Source organism: Bos indicus, chromosome 7 (genome assembly GCF_029378745.1).
Source record: "Bos indicus isolate NIAB-ARS_2022 breed Sahiwal x Tharparkar chromosome 7, NIAB-ARS_B.indTharparkar_mat_pri_1.0, whole genome shotgun sequence".
Lineage (NCBI taxonomy): Eukaryota > Metazoa > Chordata > Mammalia > Artiodactyla > Bovidae > Bos > Bos indicus.
This window is the reverse complement of record NC_091766.1, coordinates 16013639-16032145: the sequence shown is the minus strand read 5'-3', so window position 1 is coordinate 16032145 and position 18507 is coordinate 16013639. Positions and strand designations below refer to the sequence as shown.

The 18507-nt window shown below is 48.5% G+C and overlaps 1 protein-coding gene across 4 annotated transcripts in view; it reads right to left on the bottom strand.

Annotated features, from left to right (window-relative positions):
- Positions 1-18507, bottom strand: part of ARHGEF18 (Rho/Rac guanine nucleotide exchange factor 18) — a 100163-nt gene that overhangs the window by 79968 nt on the left and 1688 nt on the right. For 2 of the 4 annotated variants that reach the window (XM_019964221.2, XM_070792020.1), the window contains exons 2-3: positions 14049-14134; positions 317-438 (exon numbers count right to left, since the gene is read on the bottom strand). In XM_019964221.2, the coding sequence (XP_019819780.2) occupies positions 317-331 (15 nt within the window). In that variant the 5' untranslated portion in view covers positions 332-438; positions 14049-14134. Of the gene's footprint in view, positions 1-316; positions 439-14048; positions 14135-15241; positions 16786-18507 lie in introns of those variants that run through there. The other 2 variants (XM_070792019.1, XM_019964223.2) reach the window with 2 other exon arrangements.

The following is an 18507-nucleotide window of genomic DNA, read 5'->3' as shown; positions in this document are numbered from 1 at the left end:
CTGTCCATCCATCCATCTCTTCTGTCAAAATGTCCTTCCATCCATCCATCCATCATCCATGTCTTCTGTCTATCCTTCCTTCCTTTCCTCCTTCCAGCCATCATCCCTCCACTCTACTCATCCCGTGCTCCCTCTTCTTGTTCCATAAAGGATTCATTTCCTCACCTGTGGAATGGCATAATAACCACTCTGCTATGTTTTAATAATTCCCTGAAATATTGCACACAAGTGCCTGGTAAAACCCAGGTGCTAAACAAAGTGTACTTGCTCCCCTGGAGTCATCAACTCCTGCCCATCTCAGCAGTTGGACACCTGCCTGCTCATCCTCCATAGTGGAGAAGTCTGGGTCCTCAGGCCTCCAGGGTCCACCGCTGCTCTTGGTGGCTGAATCTGCAGCTCCAGAGTCAAAGGGCTGGACACATGGCTTGGGCTCAGAGCCTGTGGGAAAGGAGGGACAAGGTGTTAGACCTGAGCTGTGAGGCCTGAACAGTTGGGCCCCAAATGCTGCATCTGGGCCTCAGTTTTCTCATCTGTAAAATGGGGTTTCAGGGGAGGATGGTACCGATGATCTGTAAGCCAACATACATGCCACCACTCCCCACCACTCATCCTGAGCCTGGAGCAGACATTTCTGTTCAGGCACACGGCTCTTTCCTCCTGAGCCATGGCCCCCTCAGAATTCTTCCCAGTGCATTATTTAAAAAATTTTTTTATTTATTATTATTTTTGGTTGCACTGAGTCTTTGTTGCCACATGTAGGCTTTCTCTAGTTGCAGTGAGCAGGGGCTTCTCTTTGTTGCAGTGGTCAGGCTTCTCATTGCAGTAGCTTCTCTTGTTGTGGGCAACAGGCTCTAGGCACGTGGGCTTCAGCAGTTGCAGCTCGGGGGCTCACTGGTTGCAGTGTGAGGCTCTAGTACATATGGGCTTCAGTAGTTGCAGGCCACAAGCTCAGCAGTTGTGGCTCGAGGGCCTTACAGCTCGGGCTTTAGTAGTTGTGGCACATGGGCTTAATCACCCCACAGCATGTGGGATCTTCCCAAACCAGGAATTGAACCCACGTCCCCTGCATTGGCAGATAGATTCTTAACCATTGGACTACCAGGGAAGTCCTGGACTGAGCCTTTTGCTGAGGGAGACACAGGTGTCCCGTCTCTCTCCCTCTGCCCCTTGCACGGCTTCTAGAGCATATGGTGCCTCCCTATTCGAATCCCCATGGAGGTGCCCCACCACCTGGAGGAAAAAGGTCGAATGTCTTGGCTCAGCCACCGATGTCCACCAGGATCCTCCTCTGCGCCTTGTCTCTGCCCCTTAGGCGGGACCCACTGCCTAAGAGCACCCCGTTCCTGTTCCAGGGCCACCTGCCTGAAGACCTCATCCTACTCACTGCAGAAATGTCCATCCACCCTCCTCCCATGGTGCCTCTGTCCTGGGCATTGCCCTGCACTTCATTGCACTGCATTATCTTGACCCCTGGCCTCCTTTCATGCCTCCACGCCCCCTGCCATGACATCCCAGGTCCTGTTGAAACTGGGGAGCTAAGAGAAGTGTGCGTGGAGGTGACAGTGGAGGAGCTGGGGGAAGGTGGAGGTGGTAATTGGAGAGACGGACCAGACGTTTGCGGTAAGAGCCAGTAAGAGCCCCGAGGGGCTGGGCTGGGCTGGGGAGTGGGATGGTGGGGTCCTTGGGCAGTGCCAGTTAGGGCCTCCTTCATTCCTTAGCTCAGGTCCTCTGTGGTTGGGTGATCCCATCTCCTGGCTTGCTGGACACAGTCCTGGTTTATGCTGCTGAGTCAAGTAATGATGAACATTATGGGACCTCCCTGGTGGTCCAGGGACTAGGACTCCATGCTCTCAGTGCAGGGAACCTGGGTTTGATCCCTGGTTGGGAACTAGATCCCACATGCCACAATTAAAAGATTCTGTGTGCCACAACTAAGACCCGGCATAGCCAAAGAAATAAAGAAAACAAAACCTCCCACAGTACCACGCTTTTGCCCTCCAAAGGGTACCAGTGGGGTGGCCACTTTGTGGCCACTCCACCTATAACCACCGTGGCCAGCAGATGAGAAGAGATGATGCTGTCTTTTTCTATCCCAAAGTAGGATGAGCTGTCTGTAGCCACTTACCTTCCTTCTCCTCCCAGCTGTGTATATACCAACACTGCCCTACGTTTTTGGGTGCATGACACTTGTATAATTTGGAGGGCTATTTTTTTTTTAAGAAAAAGAGTATGAAATTATGAATGCAAAATTACTGGGAAGTAGCAAGAACAGCAGAAAACAGCCAAGACAGGAATAAACGCATTCCATAAATAGATGAATGAAAAGCTATTACATGGGTGTGAAAAACTTAAGGAGTTTGGAAAACATTTTGGCAGTTCTTCGAAAACTTAAGCATACTATGGCTCAGGAAGCTCAAACAGGGGCTCTGTATCAACCTAGAGGGGTGGGATGGGGAGGGAGATGGGAGGGAGGTTCAAAGGGAGAGGCTATATGTATACCTGTGGCTGACTCATGTTGAGGTTTGACAGAAAACAGCAAAATTCTGTAAAGCAATTATCCTTCAATAAACAATAAATAAATAAATATATAAATAAAAACTTAAGGACCTCCTATGTGGTCTAGTGGTTAAGAATGTGCCTGCCAATGCAGGGGACACGGGCTTGGTCCCAGGTCTGGGAAGATCCCACACCCTGCAGGGCAACTAAGCCCATGAGATGCAGAACTACTGGAGCCCACACACCCTACAGCCTGTGATCCACAGCAAGAGAAGCCGCTGCCATGAGACACCCGTGCACCGCAGCTAGAGAGTAGCCCCCACTTGCTGCAACTGGAGAAAGCCTTTGAGCAGCAACAAAAATCCAGGGCGACCAAAAAAAAAAAAATGGTGGAAACAATCCAAATGTTCATAAACAGATGAATAGATACACGAAATGTGGTCCATCCATACAATGGAACGTTTTTCAGTCATAATAAGAAACGGGGGGGAGTTCTGGGAATTCCCTGGAGGTCCAATGGTTAGAACTCAGTGCTTTAACTGCCGAGGTTAGGGAACTAAGCCCCTGGGCTGGGAACTAAGATCCCACAAACAAACAAATAAACAAAAGAAGAATAAAAAAGGGAATGGCGTTTTGAAACCTATTATACCATGAATGAACCTCGAAGACAGATATCATGTGACGTTGCAGAAGTCAGTTCACAAAATATCCCATGTTAGTGGATTTCATTTATATGAAATGTCCAGAACAGGTGTATCTATAGGGGCAAAAAGTAGATTAGTTGTTGTCTAAGGCTGGGGACGGAGAAGGCAATGGCACCCTACTCCAGTACTCTTACCTGGAAAATCCCATGAGCGGAGGAGCCTGGTGGGCTGCAGTCCATGGGGTCACTAAGAGTCGGGCACGACTGAGCGACTTTACTTTCACTTTTCACTTTCATGCATTGGAGAAGGAAATGGCAACCCACTCCAGTATTCTTGCCTGGAGAATCCCAGGGACAGAGGAGCCTGGTGGGCTGCTGTCTGTGGGGTTGCACAGAGTCGGACACGACTGAAGCGACTTAGCAGCAGTAGCAGCAAGGCTGGGGAGAGGCTTCCCAGGTGGTACTAGTGGTAAAGAACCCACCTGCCAATGCAGGAGACACGGGTTCGATCCCTGGGTCAGGAAGATGCCCTGGAGAAGGGGATGGCAACCCACTCCAGTATTCTTGCCTGGGAAATCCCATGGACAGAGGAGCCTGGCGGGCTACAGTCCATGGGATTGCAGAGTCAGACACAACTGAAGCGACTTAGCATGCAAGGCTGGGGAGAAATGGGGAACTTTGGAGTGATGAATAAAGGATTCAGATTTCTTTTGGGGGTGATGAAAACCTTCTAAAATTGATTGTGGTAATCATTCACAACACTCCTATATATATATTTTTTTTTTTGACCATGCCACAAGGCTTGTGGGATCATGATTCCCAACTAGGGAATGAACCTGGCCCCCAGCAGTGAAAGTCAAAGCACCGAGTCCTAACCACTGGGAAGCTGGGGATTCCCATCACGGTATATTCTAGAAACCACCGCTGCTCTCCTAGCTACTATCCCAAGCTGGGTTAGGGCCTCTGTTCGGCTGCCCTCATTCAGCCCTGCATCTCCCACAAGGCAGCTTCTATGACTCAGGGAGATGTTGGAATAAAACAAGCAGGCTGTGAAGGACGAGAAAAGCCAGATGTGGGGGTGAGTCCTGGAGGCTGATGGCAGCTTGAAAAAAGAGGGAGAGACTCCCTGAGAGGCAGTTCCATCCCTTGGCCAAGATCCCAGGGGGCCTCAGGACAGGCTGCTGGGTGTGCCTGCTTTCCTGGATGGGGGCTTCACAGAGGCTTGAACCTCATCCTTGCATCTGTGACCCTGCAGGTCTGGGACCCAAAGGCTGAAGGTAAAAGTTGATTCTTTGGATGGATGCTTCTGACCCAGGAATGTGTGGCTTCCCTGGTGGCTTAGATGGTAAAGAATCTGCCTGCCAATGCAGAAGATGTAAGAGATGTGGGTTCCATCTCTGGAGGAGGGCATGGCAACCCACCTCAGTAACTACTCTTGCCTGGAGAATCCCATGGACAGAGGAGCCTGGCGGGCTATAGTTCACGGGGTCACAAAGAGTTGGACACGACTGAAGCAACTGTCACTTCACGTCATTTCTGACCCAGGAACAGGCTGAGCCTGACCCTGAAGACAGAGTCCATTCTGATCTCTGCATCACATGCTGAGCCTCAATCTTTGGGTCACAGACTGAATTCCTGTCCCAGTGTCATCGACTGAACCTCGGTCCTGGCATCATACTCTAAGCCCTGATTGTGGTGTCATAGACTGAGTCCCAGTACTGGAGTCATGGACTGAGTTCCCATCCTAGAGCTTCAAGCTGTACCCCAATCCTCATCACACACTAAACACTGACCCCAGGCACACACTGAGCCCTGACTCTGAAGTCACACTCTGAGCTTGGTTCTGGTGACAGATTCTCTCAAGCTCCAGTCTTTGTCTTCAGTGGCCTCTGGTCACCACTGCCTGATCTTCCCACCTGCACTCCAACCTCAAGCTGTTAAGACCAAACTCCTTGTCTTCCTTTCTCCTTCAGGGTCTATGTATCAGTGTGACTGTAGTGTCTCCCCAGTGACCCCCACCAGAAACCCGAACTCGAGCCTCGCCTCCTCCCAACCCCTCAGGACACCAAGCCCCGTCAATTCCCCACCCCTCTTTTTAAAAAAAATTTCCATTTCTTTAGCTTTATTTACTTATTTGGCTGTGCCAGGTCTTAGTTGTGGCATGCAAACTCTCAGGTGCAGCAAGTAGGATCTAGTTTCCTGACCAGGGATTGAACCCAGAGCCCCTTCACTGGGAGCACAGTCCTAACCTCTAAACCACCAGGGCAGTCCCTCCATCCTTCTTTGGTTTTGCCTTTGATATGATCTTAATATCAGCCTCCATTATGCTCTATCTGGGTTTCCCAGATGGCTCAGCATTAAAGAATCTGCCTGCCAATTCAGGAGACCTGGGTCCAATCCCTGGGTCAGGAAGATCCCCTGGAGAAGGGAATGGCAACCCACTCCAGTATTCTTGCCTGGAGAATTCCATGGACAGAGGAGCCTAGTGGCTACAGTCCACGGGGTCGAAAAAAGTCGAATACAACTTAGTGACTAAACACAACAGTGCTCTCTCTACACAACCACAAGTTTTTTTCTTTTTGGTCATGCTATCCAGGCATGCAGGATCCTAGTTCCCCAAGCAGGGATCAAACTCATGCCCTTGGCATTGAGAGTACGGAGTCCTTAACCATTGGACCATCAGGGAAGTCCCTACAATCGCAACTCTCATTGGGATTTTCCTGTACAAACCATTGCCAACAATAGTTGGCTTCTTCCATCCCAGTAGAAGAAGATGTGTCTTCTTGGCATGACATTTCAGAGTCACCCTCCTTCGTCTGGTCCCCACCCCATAGACACCAGTCCCCTTACAAGGACATTTGAGCACTTTTCAGTCTGCCTGCTCAACTCCCCCCAAATGCCTGAGCTCCTAACTCACCATTCTCCTGTGCACCTCTGTGCAGTTCCCACCACTCTTTCCCACTCTTCTGCCTGGCAACCAAGGGGTCCCTCTGATCCTCTGTAGACGGTCTTAGCCAGAAAACTTTGGATTGGTTTGCTAGTGGCTAAGAACCCCTGGGCCAATGCACGAGACATAAGAGACTCGAGTTCAATCCCTGGGTTAGGAAGATCACCTAGAGGAGGGCATGGCAACCCACTCCAGGATTCTAGCCTGGAGAATCCCATGGACAGAGGAGCCTGGTGGGCTACAGTTCATGAAGCTGCAAAGAGTCAGACATGACTGAGGGACTAAGCATGCACGCACGCACCCCTTTTCTGCTTCTGGATGTACTTTAATTGGACTACTTGTTCCCTTCTAGACCAGGAGTTTCACAGGCCAATTCTGGCTCAACACCTGATTTTGTAAATAAAATTTTAGTAGCACACAGCCACACCCATTCATGTGCCTTGCTGTCTGTGGCTGTCATCATGCTACAATGACAGTGTCCAATAGTTGCATCAGAGACCATATCACCTGCAAAGCTGGAGGTATTACTCCCTGGCCCTTTACAGAAAAGGTTTTCTGACTCCCACTCCAAGGTCCATGGGGGCAAGTTCTGTATCCAACCCACTTTTACATCCCCCAAGTCTCTTGATCAGTTCCAATATGTCTTGCTTCATGCTAAGCCTGTCATGTTCTTTCCATTCTTCTATCTTAACAACAACCCTCTGAGTCCCCACATTATGGAAGGAGAAACTGAGGCTCAGAGAGGTGTACTGACTTGTCCAAGGTCATACCAGGCTGTCAAGAGGCAGAGCTGAGATGGGAAGCCAGGTATTTCTTATTCCAAAGCAAGGGCTCCTAACCACAGAGCTATTCTGTGGTGAGCTGATGAATGGATAGATGGGTGGATAAATGATTGGATGGAAGGGTGGATGGATGAATTGGATGAATTGTTGGATAGATGGTTGTTGGATAGCTGGCTAGTTCATTGGCTGGCTGGCTGAAGGGAAAGTTGTCTGGCTATACGGTTGGATGAATGGATGTTTAGATGGGTGGATGGTTACCTATATGGATTAATGGGTGGTTAGAGGGAGGGAAGAATGTGTAGACACATAGGTGGATGGTTGACTGGCTGGCTGGTTGGATGGATGAATGAGTAGACGTTTAGATGGATAACTAGTTGGATGGGTCTTTGGATGGATAGGTGGATGGATGCATAGATCCAAGGATGCATGGATAGATAGTTGGCTGTCTCTCTGTTGAGTAGATGAATGGGTAGATGGTTAGATGGATGGATGGATGAAAACATGGATACATGGAGGCATGAATGGATAGTTGGCTACCTGACTGGTTGGATGGATAAAAAAGTGGATGGTTAGATGGATGCATGGATGGATGAAAGGACGGATAGTTGGGATAAGTCGTGTGGCAGTGTCCAGTGGCAGTGATTGCTCTGCATTCTGGAGATGGTATTCCTAGGGGATGAGGGTGGGGAGAGCTCTAGATGGAAGGAGGCAGGACTGTGGCAGAGAAGCCAGGCAAGAAGGAAACCAAGTTGAGACACAGAATGTACTCATGATATACATGCTTATCATATACTAGGGAAAGAGTGGAAAAAGTGTGGCCAAAATGAGTAACTGAGCAACCGAGGGAAAGGGCCAGTGGGGCTCTGCCCTGCTGCAAATCCCAACCCCCCTTCCCTAGCCTTGTCTGGCTCCCCACATCTACTCCATTATTTTCCCAGGAGGCCCCGTCTGGTGCCCAGACAGCCAGTTACAGAGCGTAAGAGGAGGGCACAGAAAGGCTAGAGACGGGAAGGACACGGTTAGGGAGCCCCTCTCTGTGCCGCACCCCCAAGCTTCTCTCTAAGGAGCCGCCTAGCAGCTTGGATTCAGGTTCTAGGCAGCCTCTTACACCAGCAACCCCTGCAGCCCTGGCCATAAAAGGGTTTAAGAGTTGCCACTGGTTCCCACAGCTCACTCCCCCACCTGCCAGCCTATAAATCATAGCTTCAACCTGCCTGGGGTGGGGAGACAGGGTGGGCTGGGTGGCCAGGAGTGGCTAGACCTTCATAAGGATGTGGACATCTTCGTGATCCATGGCTGATACCCTAATTCTCTAGCATAGCCATCCACTGGTGGATTTAAACACTCTCTGCAAGCCCCCCCTCCCCACTCACACTGGTAGCTTCCTTCACTGCCCAGAACACACTCCAGAGGTGGCCTTGGAACAGAATGGGTTTCAAAGCATGGGTCTTTCAGTATATACTTGCTGTGTGACCTTGAGTTCATCACGCCTCCTTTCTGAGTCCGGCTTCACAAGGGCTCAACAGCTGGCAGCAATTTCTACCACTATGACTGTTCTTCTATTGCATCCCAGTCCCCAGGCCACCCTCTCCCTCCCCAGCCCCAGCCTCCAGGTCCCCTGCTAGCCCTATCTCCTCCAGCAGAGTGCCTGGCACACTACAGGTCCTCAACCAGAGCGTATGTCATGAAGAAGCGAATGGGTCTTCTCCATGGTTCGTCTCCTGCACGGAAACTCACTCACTAACAAGTACCCAGCTTAGGCAAGGGGTAGGGGGAGTTCCTATCACACAATCCCCCTGTGCCCCGTGGCCTTGGACACTATCTGGCTATCTTCCAGGACTAAACTCTTGCTGAGATTTAAGAAGTGCCTTTTTGCAAAAGCAATTCACCCGGACCTTGGGGGATATGATACAAGAGTCTATCCAGCTCCCAGAGGTAAACTGAGGTCCTGGGACCCGGTGTGGGGGAGTGCTACCAGCCAATGTGTATGTGTGTGCATATTCCAGGGCATGTCTACTTGAATCTCTGGATGTCTCAGACCTTCCTCTTGCTGCCTCTCTGAGCCTCTGTCCTGCACCCACCCGGGGAACAAGTAGCATCAGGAACCCCCAGGAAGCCACCAGGCTGCCCCAGGTCTAGGGCGAATTGTCCATCCACAAATTTACCTTCCGAGACAACCTCCTGGCAGAGCTTGGGGAGACATCTCCTCTGAGACAAGAGGGACCCCACAAGTCTGTGATGTTCCATGGGGGCCCTGGGGAAGCAGAGATCATCTGGGGCTGATTCAGGCAGTGTCTGTACCCTGAGCTGAGAAAAGGCTTGGAGTGGGATGGTGGGCAGCAGGCTGTCCAGGGAGCCTGGGTGGCCAGTGCCCACTACTCACTGCATGCCCCCTTACCTCTCTTAAAGGCCCACCGCTTCAGCCAGAACTTGGAGAGAGCCGGCCAGGAGTGGTTGAGCGCCGAGCTGGCCATGGGGGCCGTGCGTGCGAGCGTGTGAGTGAACGGCAGGATGAAGAAGGCGCTCGGCTGGGAAGCCCTGCCAGGACAGGGCTGCCAGCGAGAGGGGCGGAGACTGTCTGCAGGGGCTGCCAGACACATCAGCTGATGGCAGCTGGGGACTGGGGCGGGAGACGGGGGAGGCAGGACTGCAGCCTTGGGGGAGGCCGAGCACTTAGCATTACCCCACACCTCCCTTGCCCTCTAGGCCTCTTGCTCTGGCTGTATTAATACAAGACATTCCCAGGAGGAGCAGAAGAGAGCAGTGAGAGAGTCCTCAGGACACAGGTATAGACTGGGTCTTGAGGTCGGTGGGCTTGGGTATGCGTGAATGTCTGAGTGTTTGTGTATGAGTGTTTGTCATTGTCTCTGCTTTTGAGGGCTTCCCTGGTGGCTCAGATGTTAAAGAATCTGCCTGCCATGCAGGAGACCTGGGTTTGATCCCTGGGTCAGGAAGATCCCCTGGAGAATGGGATACCACTCCAGCATTCTTGCCTGGAGAATTCCATAGACGGAGGAGCCTGGTGGGCTACAGTCCAGGGGGTCACAAAGAGCTGGACACAACTGAACTCACTGAGCATGCACACACTATGCTTTTGACAGTGCATTTGTGTGACAGCTTCCCAGGCGATGCAGTGGTAAAGAATCTGCCTGCAATGCAGGAGGTGCAGAGACCTGGGTTTGATCCCTGGGTCCAGAAGATCCCCTGGAGGAGGAAATAGCAACCCAATCTGGTATTCCTGCCTGGGAAATCCCATGGACAGAGGAGCCTAGTGTGCTGCAGTCCTTGGGATTACAAAGAGTTGGATACAACTGAGTGAGTGTGAACACAAAGTCCTTTTGTGTGTCAGCACATAGCATGTTTTTAAATCTTGAGTGTCAACTTGTCTATGGGGGTGTGTGTATATAGGGGTGTTTATATCAATGTTTCCTCCTAGTTTCATTGAGGTATAGTTGACTGACATCACTGTATAAGTTTAAGGTTTACATCATAATGACTTAATATATCGTGAAATGATTAGTGCAGTAAATTTCGTTAGCATCCATCAATCCATAAAAAGTGAAGTTGCTGAGTCATGTCTGAGCCACCAGAGAAGTCATCAACCCATATAGATACCAAGAAAAGAAAAAATATGTTTTTTGTTGTTGTTGTTCTGATGAGAACTTGTAGGATTTACTCTCCTGGTTGGTGGTTGGTTTAGTTGCTAAGTCATGTCCATCTCTTGGAACCCCGTGGACTGTAGCACACTAGGCTCCTCTGTCCATGGGATTTCCCAGGCAAGAATACTGGAGTGGATAGCCATTTCCTTTTCCAGGGGATCTTGCCAACCCAGGGATCAAAGCCACATCTCTTGCATCTCCTGCACTGCAGGTGGATTCTTAACTGACTGAGCCACCAGGGAAGCAAAGACACCATATAGCAACGTTAACTGTAGCCATCATGTTATACGTTACATCAAAGATTTACTCATCTTACAACTGGAAGTTGGAACCTTTTGACCAACTTCATCCAATTTCCCCACCCCACTCCCTGTCTCTAGTAACCACAAATCTGATCTCTTTTTCTATGAGTTTGGTTGTCACCGTTTATTTTTTTTAAGTTCTACATATAAATGAGATCACATAGCATTTGCGTTGAGAACTTATTTATTTCATTAGCATAATGCCTTTAAAGTCTATCCATGTTGTTGTAACAGGCAAAGTATCCTTTTTTTTAAAAATGGCTGAATAATATTATCTATGTGGTTTTTAAAATCTCTGTGATCCTCTGTATGTATTTGTGTGAATGCCCATATCTGTGGGATGGGTTCTACATGACTCACCTGGGACTTGGGGAGATCTGCTTCCAGTATTTGGGAGAGAGCTTGGTATTGGCCTGTGGTTTCCTTGTGTCTACAAGTCTGTTGCTTTATCTGTATGTGCATCTGTGTGGATGCCAGCCCTCGCTTGTTCATACAAGTGCTGCCCCCTGGTGGTGGAATCTTCCTCACTTCAGTTCAGTTCAGTTCAGTTGCTCAGTCGTGTCCGACTCTTTGTGACTCCATGAATTGCAGCACGCCAGGCCTCCCTGTCCATCACCAACTCCCGGAGTTCACTCAAACTCATGCCCATTGAGTCGGTGATGCCATCCAGCCATCTCATCCTCTGTCGTCCCCTTCTCCTCCTACCCCCAATCCCTCCCAGAATCAGGGTCTTTTCCAATGAGTCAACCCTCCGCATGAGGTGGCCAAAGTATTGGAGTTTCACCTTCAGCATCAGTCCTTCCAATGAACACCCAGGACAGATCTCCTTTAGAATGGACTGGTTTGATCTCCTTGCAGTCCAAGGGACTTGCAAGAGTCTTCTCCAACACCACAGTTCAAAAGCATCAATTCTTCGGCACTCAGCTTTCTTCACAGTCCAACTCTCAAATCCACATATGACCACTGGAAAAACCATAGCCTTGACTAGACGGACCTTTGTTGGCAAAGTAACGTCTCTGCTTTTCAATATGCTATCTAGGTTGGTCATAACTTTCCTTCCAAGGAGTAAGTGTCTTTTAATTTCATGGCTGCAATCACCATCTGCAGTGATTTTGGAGCCCCAAAACATAAAGTCTGACACTGTTTCCACTGTTTCCCCATTTATTTCCCATGAAGTGATGGGACCAGATGCCATGATCTTCGTTTTCTGAATGTTGAACTTTAAGCCAACTTTTTCACTCTCCTTTTCCACTTTTATCAAGAGGCTTTTTAGTTCCTCTTCACTTTCTGCCATAAGAGTGGTGTCATCTGCATATCTGAGGTTATTGACATTTCTCCCAGCAATCTTGATTCCATCTTGTGCTTCTTCCAGCCCAGCATTTCTCATGATGTACTCTGCATAGAAGTTAAATAAGCAGGGTGACAATATACAGCCTTGACGTACTCCTTTTCCTATTTGGAACCAGTCTGTTGTTCCATGTCCAGTTCTAAATGTTGCTTCCTGACCTGCATATAGGTTTCTCAAGAGGCAGGTCACGTGGTCTGCTATTCCCATCTCTTTCAGAATTTCCCACAGTTTATTGTGATCCACACAGTCAAAGCATAGTCAATAAAGCAGAAATAGATGTTTTTCTGGAACTCTCTTGCTTTTTCGATGATCCAGCAGATGTTGGCAATTTGATCTCTGGTTCCTCTGCCTTTTCTAAAACCAGCTTGAACATCTGGAAGTTTACAGTTCATGTATTGTTGAAGCCTGGCTTGGAGAATTTTGAGCATTACTTTACTAGCATGTGAGATAAGTGCAATTGTGCAGTAGTGTGAGCATTCTTTGGTATTGCCTTTCTTTGGGATTGGAATGAAAACTGACCTTTTCCAGTCCTGTGGCCACTGCTGAGTTTTCCAAATTTGCTGGCATATTGAGTGCAACACTTTCACAGCATCATCTTTAAGGATCTGAAATAGCTCAACTGGAATTCCATCACCTCCACTAGCTTTGTTCGTAGTGATGCTTTCTAAGGCCCACTTGACTTCACATTCCAGAATGTATGGCTCTAGGTGAGTGATGACACCATCATGAAGTCATGTTATCTCACCCAGTTATCTGGGTCATGAAGATCTTTTCTGTACAGTTCTTCTGTGTATTCTTGCCACCTCTTCTGAAAAATTCCTGGCTGTTCCTTCTCTCTTCAGTGACCTCTCAGCCTCCACCCTGCCTTCTCAAAGGGTCATCCACACTTCTGTCTTTACCGACACACACCTACTTGACTCCACCACCCCCTGAAGTCTTATTTCCATCCCTTTCAGTCTTCTAGCTCTCTCTGTGGCTAAATCTGTAACAGGCATTTTTCAGTCTCACATTCATGGGACAGGTCTGACCACTGTCTTCCTGAAATCCATCCCTCACAGGCCTCTTGTTTCTCTGTCTGTTCCTTCTCAGTCTCCCTTCTTGACTTGGTTCCTCTTCCTGTTTCTGCCTGACCTTTGAACTCTATATACACAGGGCTCTGTCCTTGGTCACTTCTTGCTCTCCCCACTGGCCTTGGTGACCCTCATCTGCACCTCCCTCATCATTTCCACTATCCTATTGAGTAGGTGGCACCTGAATCTTCAACTACAAAAATACATAAAAATACACTCTACAAATGTAACACACTGGTAGTCCAGTGGTTAAGACTTTGCCTTCCAGTGTAGGGGATGAGGGTTGGATACCTGGCTGGGAAACTAAGATCCCACATGCCTTATGGCTAAAAAACCAAAACATAAAGCAGGCAGTATCGTATTAACAGCAAACTCAATAAAGACTTTATAAATCCACATCAAAAAAAAACTTGAAAGATACCGCACCATACTCGATACACCAACACTTCCCACTTCCCAACACACTCTCCAGCACTTGCAGACAATGGCAAACACATACACATAAGCAGTCAGACATATGTTAACAGATGGCTCAGTGGTAAAGAATCCACCTGCTATTGTGGGAGATGCAAGAGACACGAGTTTGATCCCGGGGTCGGGAAGATCCCCTGGAGTAGGAAATGGCAACCCACTCCATTATTCTTGCCTAGAGAATCCCATGGACAGAGAAGCCTGGCAGGCTACAGTCCATGAGGTCGCAAAGAGTCAAACACAACTGAGTGACTGAGAACAGTTATACACAAACATCTAGATGCTTACACAGAAATCCAGAGGAAAACCCAAGGAGATTTAAAAAATTACCTCCTCTGCTGTGCTCCAGGTTTTAATTCCTCATCTCCCATCACTTTCCCTGGACAGACTGCAAATGCCTCTTGGATCTTCCAGACCTTTGGGTAGACAGCAGATATGAGAACTTCAGGGAAATCAAAGGCAGTAAGAAGTTAGGAGGGGCCTTCATCAAACTGGTGGTAACAAAGGCAGGGACCCAGGAGGCCAGAAACAGAGAAACATGGTGATCTGAGCAGAGTTAGAAATGGAGGCTTGATAAAAATCTTATGTTAAAAATACAACAGGAAGGACTTCCTTGGTGGGTTAATGGTTAAGAATCCACCTGCCAATGCAAGAGACACAGGTTCAATCCCTGGTCCACGAAGATCCCACCTGTCATGGAGCAACTAAGCCTGTGAACCACAACTACTGAACTTGTGCTCTGGAGCCCAGGAGCCACAACTACTGAAGCCTTCATGCTCTGCAGTGAGAGAAGCTGCTGCGCTGAGAAGCCCGTGTACCACAACAAAGAGTAGCCCCCGCTAGCTGCAACTAGAGAAAAGCTTGCACGCAGCAGCAAAGACCCAGCACAGCCAAAAACAAATGAGTAAATAATTTTAAATACTTAGAAAAAATACAACCGGGATAACTATTTCTAGTGATGGCAGGCTACCTCAATGCAGATTTACCCTTCCACCAGAATCAGCTTTTTTTAAAAAAAAACTGGATAAAATCAGAAGGCAAAAAAACACCTTCAGTATCAAGGTGTTGTCAAACCAGGATATGAGAGGTCAGAATCCTGGAAAGGTGAGTAGACATGATGCAGTGCTGTTTCCCGCCACCCTCCCCTCGCAAGCAAGTTGTTGATTTGAATGCAATTCTTCGGTGCAAAGCAGGCCAGAGAGAGGCTGAGAAGCTGAATTCTGAATTCTGGCAATCTTCTGGGGCTGGAGAAATAGACCCTGGAAAGATGGGGTCACCAAAAACTTCATTCTAGGAGCAGGGAGCAACGAGAAACAGAGCAACCCTCACCCAGACTAAAATTCAGCTTCAACTCCGCTTAATTTCTGATTAGACTGAAATCACCTGCCTTTGGGGGCTTCCCAGGTGGCGCAGTGGGAAAGAATCCACCTGCCAGTGAAGGAGACGCAAGAGACACAGATTCCATCCCTGAGTCAGGAAGATTCCCTGGAGGAGGAAATGGCAACCCACTCCAGTATTCTTACCTGGGAAATCCCATGGACAGAGGAGCCTGGCGGGCTACAGTCCGTTGGGTTGCAAAGAATCAGATATGACTGAGCAACAGAACATGCACGCAACACCTGCCTTTACTTTCACTATCTGCCAGAAGCAAAAGTAAAACCTCTCTGGAAGGAAATAGCACCATGAAGAACCACCAGAAATATCTACAGTTTTTCGTAAACGGTATCTGGCAGTCAATCAAAAGTTGAGGCACATCAGAGAATAGGATCTCATGAACTAAAAGTAGAAGAAAAACCGACATAGCAACAAACCCACAGAAGATACAGATACTGCAAAGGAAAGCAAGGTAGAATATGGGCCAGGGATGGCTTGGTCTGGTGTAAAATGTCACAGGGAAGGGATATTTTCAGGAATCCCCTCCACGGACAGGATCAGGTATACCTACTTAGTACAAAGTTATGATGTACGGCCATCCCTCTATAACCTGTGTGGGGTTGGTTCCAAGACCTGTCATGAATACCAAAATCCTCCAGTGTTCAAGCCCCACAGTTGGCTCTCTGCATCTGTGGATTCAACCAACCCCAGATCATAAACATAGCAGCCCACAGTTAAATATTGAGCTGTTGGGCTGGTTGTGATGTTGTCAGGGAGGAGGAAGGCTGGGTTGATTTGTGTGGTGGGGGCTAGTCATTGGAGGCAGAGGGCCAATGACCTTGAATGTCTCCAGTTAAAGTTGTAAATAGCCCTTTGGCCTGCCAAAGGGTGGTCTTTTGGTTCTAGGTGTTAAAAGATGATACAAAGATCTGGAAGAGAGTCTGGATGGGGGTGAAGAGTATGGAGTGTGTTCCATCTTGATGGACGTAGCTGCCATCTTGGTGGGGATAGCCTCCATGTTGGTGAGGGCATCTACCATCTTGGTGAGGATCTCTGCCATCTTAGTGAGGTCTTTTACTATCTTATTGATGGTGATTGCCATCTTGTTGATGGTACCCTCTCTTGACACAATGGTGCCCTGACATCTAGAAAGGGCAGATTCCAGAGACACCTCCATGACAGCATGTCCCATGGATCCATTAGTGAGCCCAGCAGAGATTGGCTGAAGCTGGAAGAACCAGCCAGCTGGTGTAGGGTTAGGTAAGTTGATGGGCATTCAGAGGGAGTGCCAACTAGAAGGCCATGTGTGTGGGTCATGCCAGCGCAAAGGCCGGGGATGAAGTAATAGCACACAAGCTAACATTTAACAAGCGCTTATGTCTTGCCAGCCACCACTCCAAGGTTTTACGTCAATAATTCTTTTACTCTTCACAATCATCCTATGGTGGCATGATGCTATTGACGCTTCCAGCATTCCCGTTGTTCAGGTGAGGAAACCAAGACGCAAAGAGGGTAAGTAACAAACATCTTAAACACAACTTCTTCCCAAGTCATATCCATCCCCTCATTAAAGCTGAAATCAGCATGTTGTCCTGGATTCCCCATGGGCTTGAGCCATGTCTAGAGTCACCAAATGGTCCCCAAGTCTTGTCTCCAGTCCTCTTCCATATGTATATGAGGGGATACATATATCCCCTCACTCTTGAGCCTCCCTCCACCCCCTCATCCCACCCCTCTAGGTCATCACAGAACACTGAACTGAGCTCCCTGTGCTATACAGCAGCTTTCCACTAGCTAGCTACTTTACACCTGGTACTGTATATATGTTGGGCTTTCCTGGTGGTTCAGTCGTAAAGAATCTGCCTGCCAATTTTGATTCCTGGGTCAGGAAGATCCCGTGGAGAAGGAAATGGCAACCCACTCCAATATTCTTGCCTGGGAAATCCCATGGACAGAGGAGCCTTGGGGGCTACAGTCCATGGAGTCACAAGAGTTGGACACAACAACAACGATGGTGTATATGTCAATGCCACTCTCTAAATTTGTCCCAGCTTCTCCCCCTGTATCCACAAGTCTGTTGTCTATGTCTGTCTCTATTACTGCCCTGCAAATGGGTTCATTGGTACCATTTTCTAGAGTCCATATATATATATACATGCATTAATATGTTGCTGTTCAGTCAATAAGTCATCTCCACTCTCTGAGACCCCATGGACTGCAGCACACCAGGTTTCCTGTCCTTCACCAACTCCCAGAGTTTGCTGAAACTCATGTCCATTGAGTCGGTGATGCCATCCAACCATCTCATCTCTATTGCCCTCTTCTCCTCCTGCCCTCAGAAGTTGCTTTCTGCACTTCATAATAACTTTAGAAGGACCAGAGCTCCAGGTCTGCTTTACAACTCACAAGCTGCCTTAGCAACAAAGTAGACCTTCCTTTCCCTGAAAGAACACTGTGCCTGAAATTTCCTTACTATACCTTGTGACAAATACCGATCTAACTAATTCACCAGAGCAGGTGCAGAGAGTCATTTTGTGAATTCATCAACTTATTTAAGAACATTACCTTACTGTGGGGGCTTCCCAGGTGACTCCGATGAATGAGGTGACTCATTCATCTATCAATACAGAGACTCGAGTTTGATCCTTGGTTCAGGGAGATCCCCTGGTGTAGGAGATGGCAACTCACTCCAGTATTTTGCCTGGGAAATCCCATGGACACAGGAGCCTGGTGGGCTGTGGTCAATTGTTTTTGTTTAGTTGCTCAGCTGTGTGACCCCATGGACTGCAGCACGCCAGGCTTCTCTGTCCATCACCAACTCCCAAACTCCAATTGCTCAAACTCATGTCCATCGAGTCAGTGATACCATCCAACCATCTCATCCTCTGTTGTCCCCTTCTCCTCCTGCCCTCAATCTTTCCCAGCATCAGGGTATTTTCCAATGAGTCGGCTCTTTGCATCAAGTGGCTAAAGTATTGGAGCTTTAGCATCATAATCAGTCCTTCCAGTGAATATTCAGGGTTGATTTCCTTTAGGATTGACTGGTTTGATTGCCTTAATTGGCTGCCTTAATATGTGATATTTGTTTTCCTCTTTCTGACGTACTTCACTCTGTATAACAGACTACTCCCTGCACGCTTGATGGAGATTGACACCCATGACTAGTCCCTCTTTCTAGATGTGACTCACAGAGTTTCTACAGATGCACACGTGTGGCATGGGTGGAGAGTGCTCAGGATAGCCAGGCTGTGGGACAGGGACAAAATATGAGAGAATGGGCAAGGTGGACAGTGTTTCAGAGTGCCTACTGTATGCTGGGCACTGAGCCATGCTCTCACATGCAAGATCCACAGCACAGCACATTCTATGGAGGAGCACAGACAAAGCCAGAGCAGTGCGGACACTTGCCTACAGC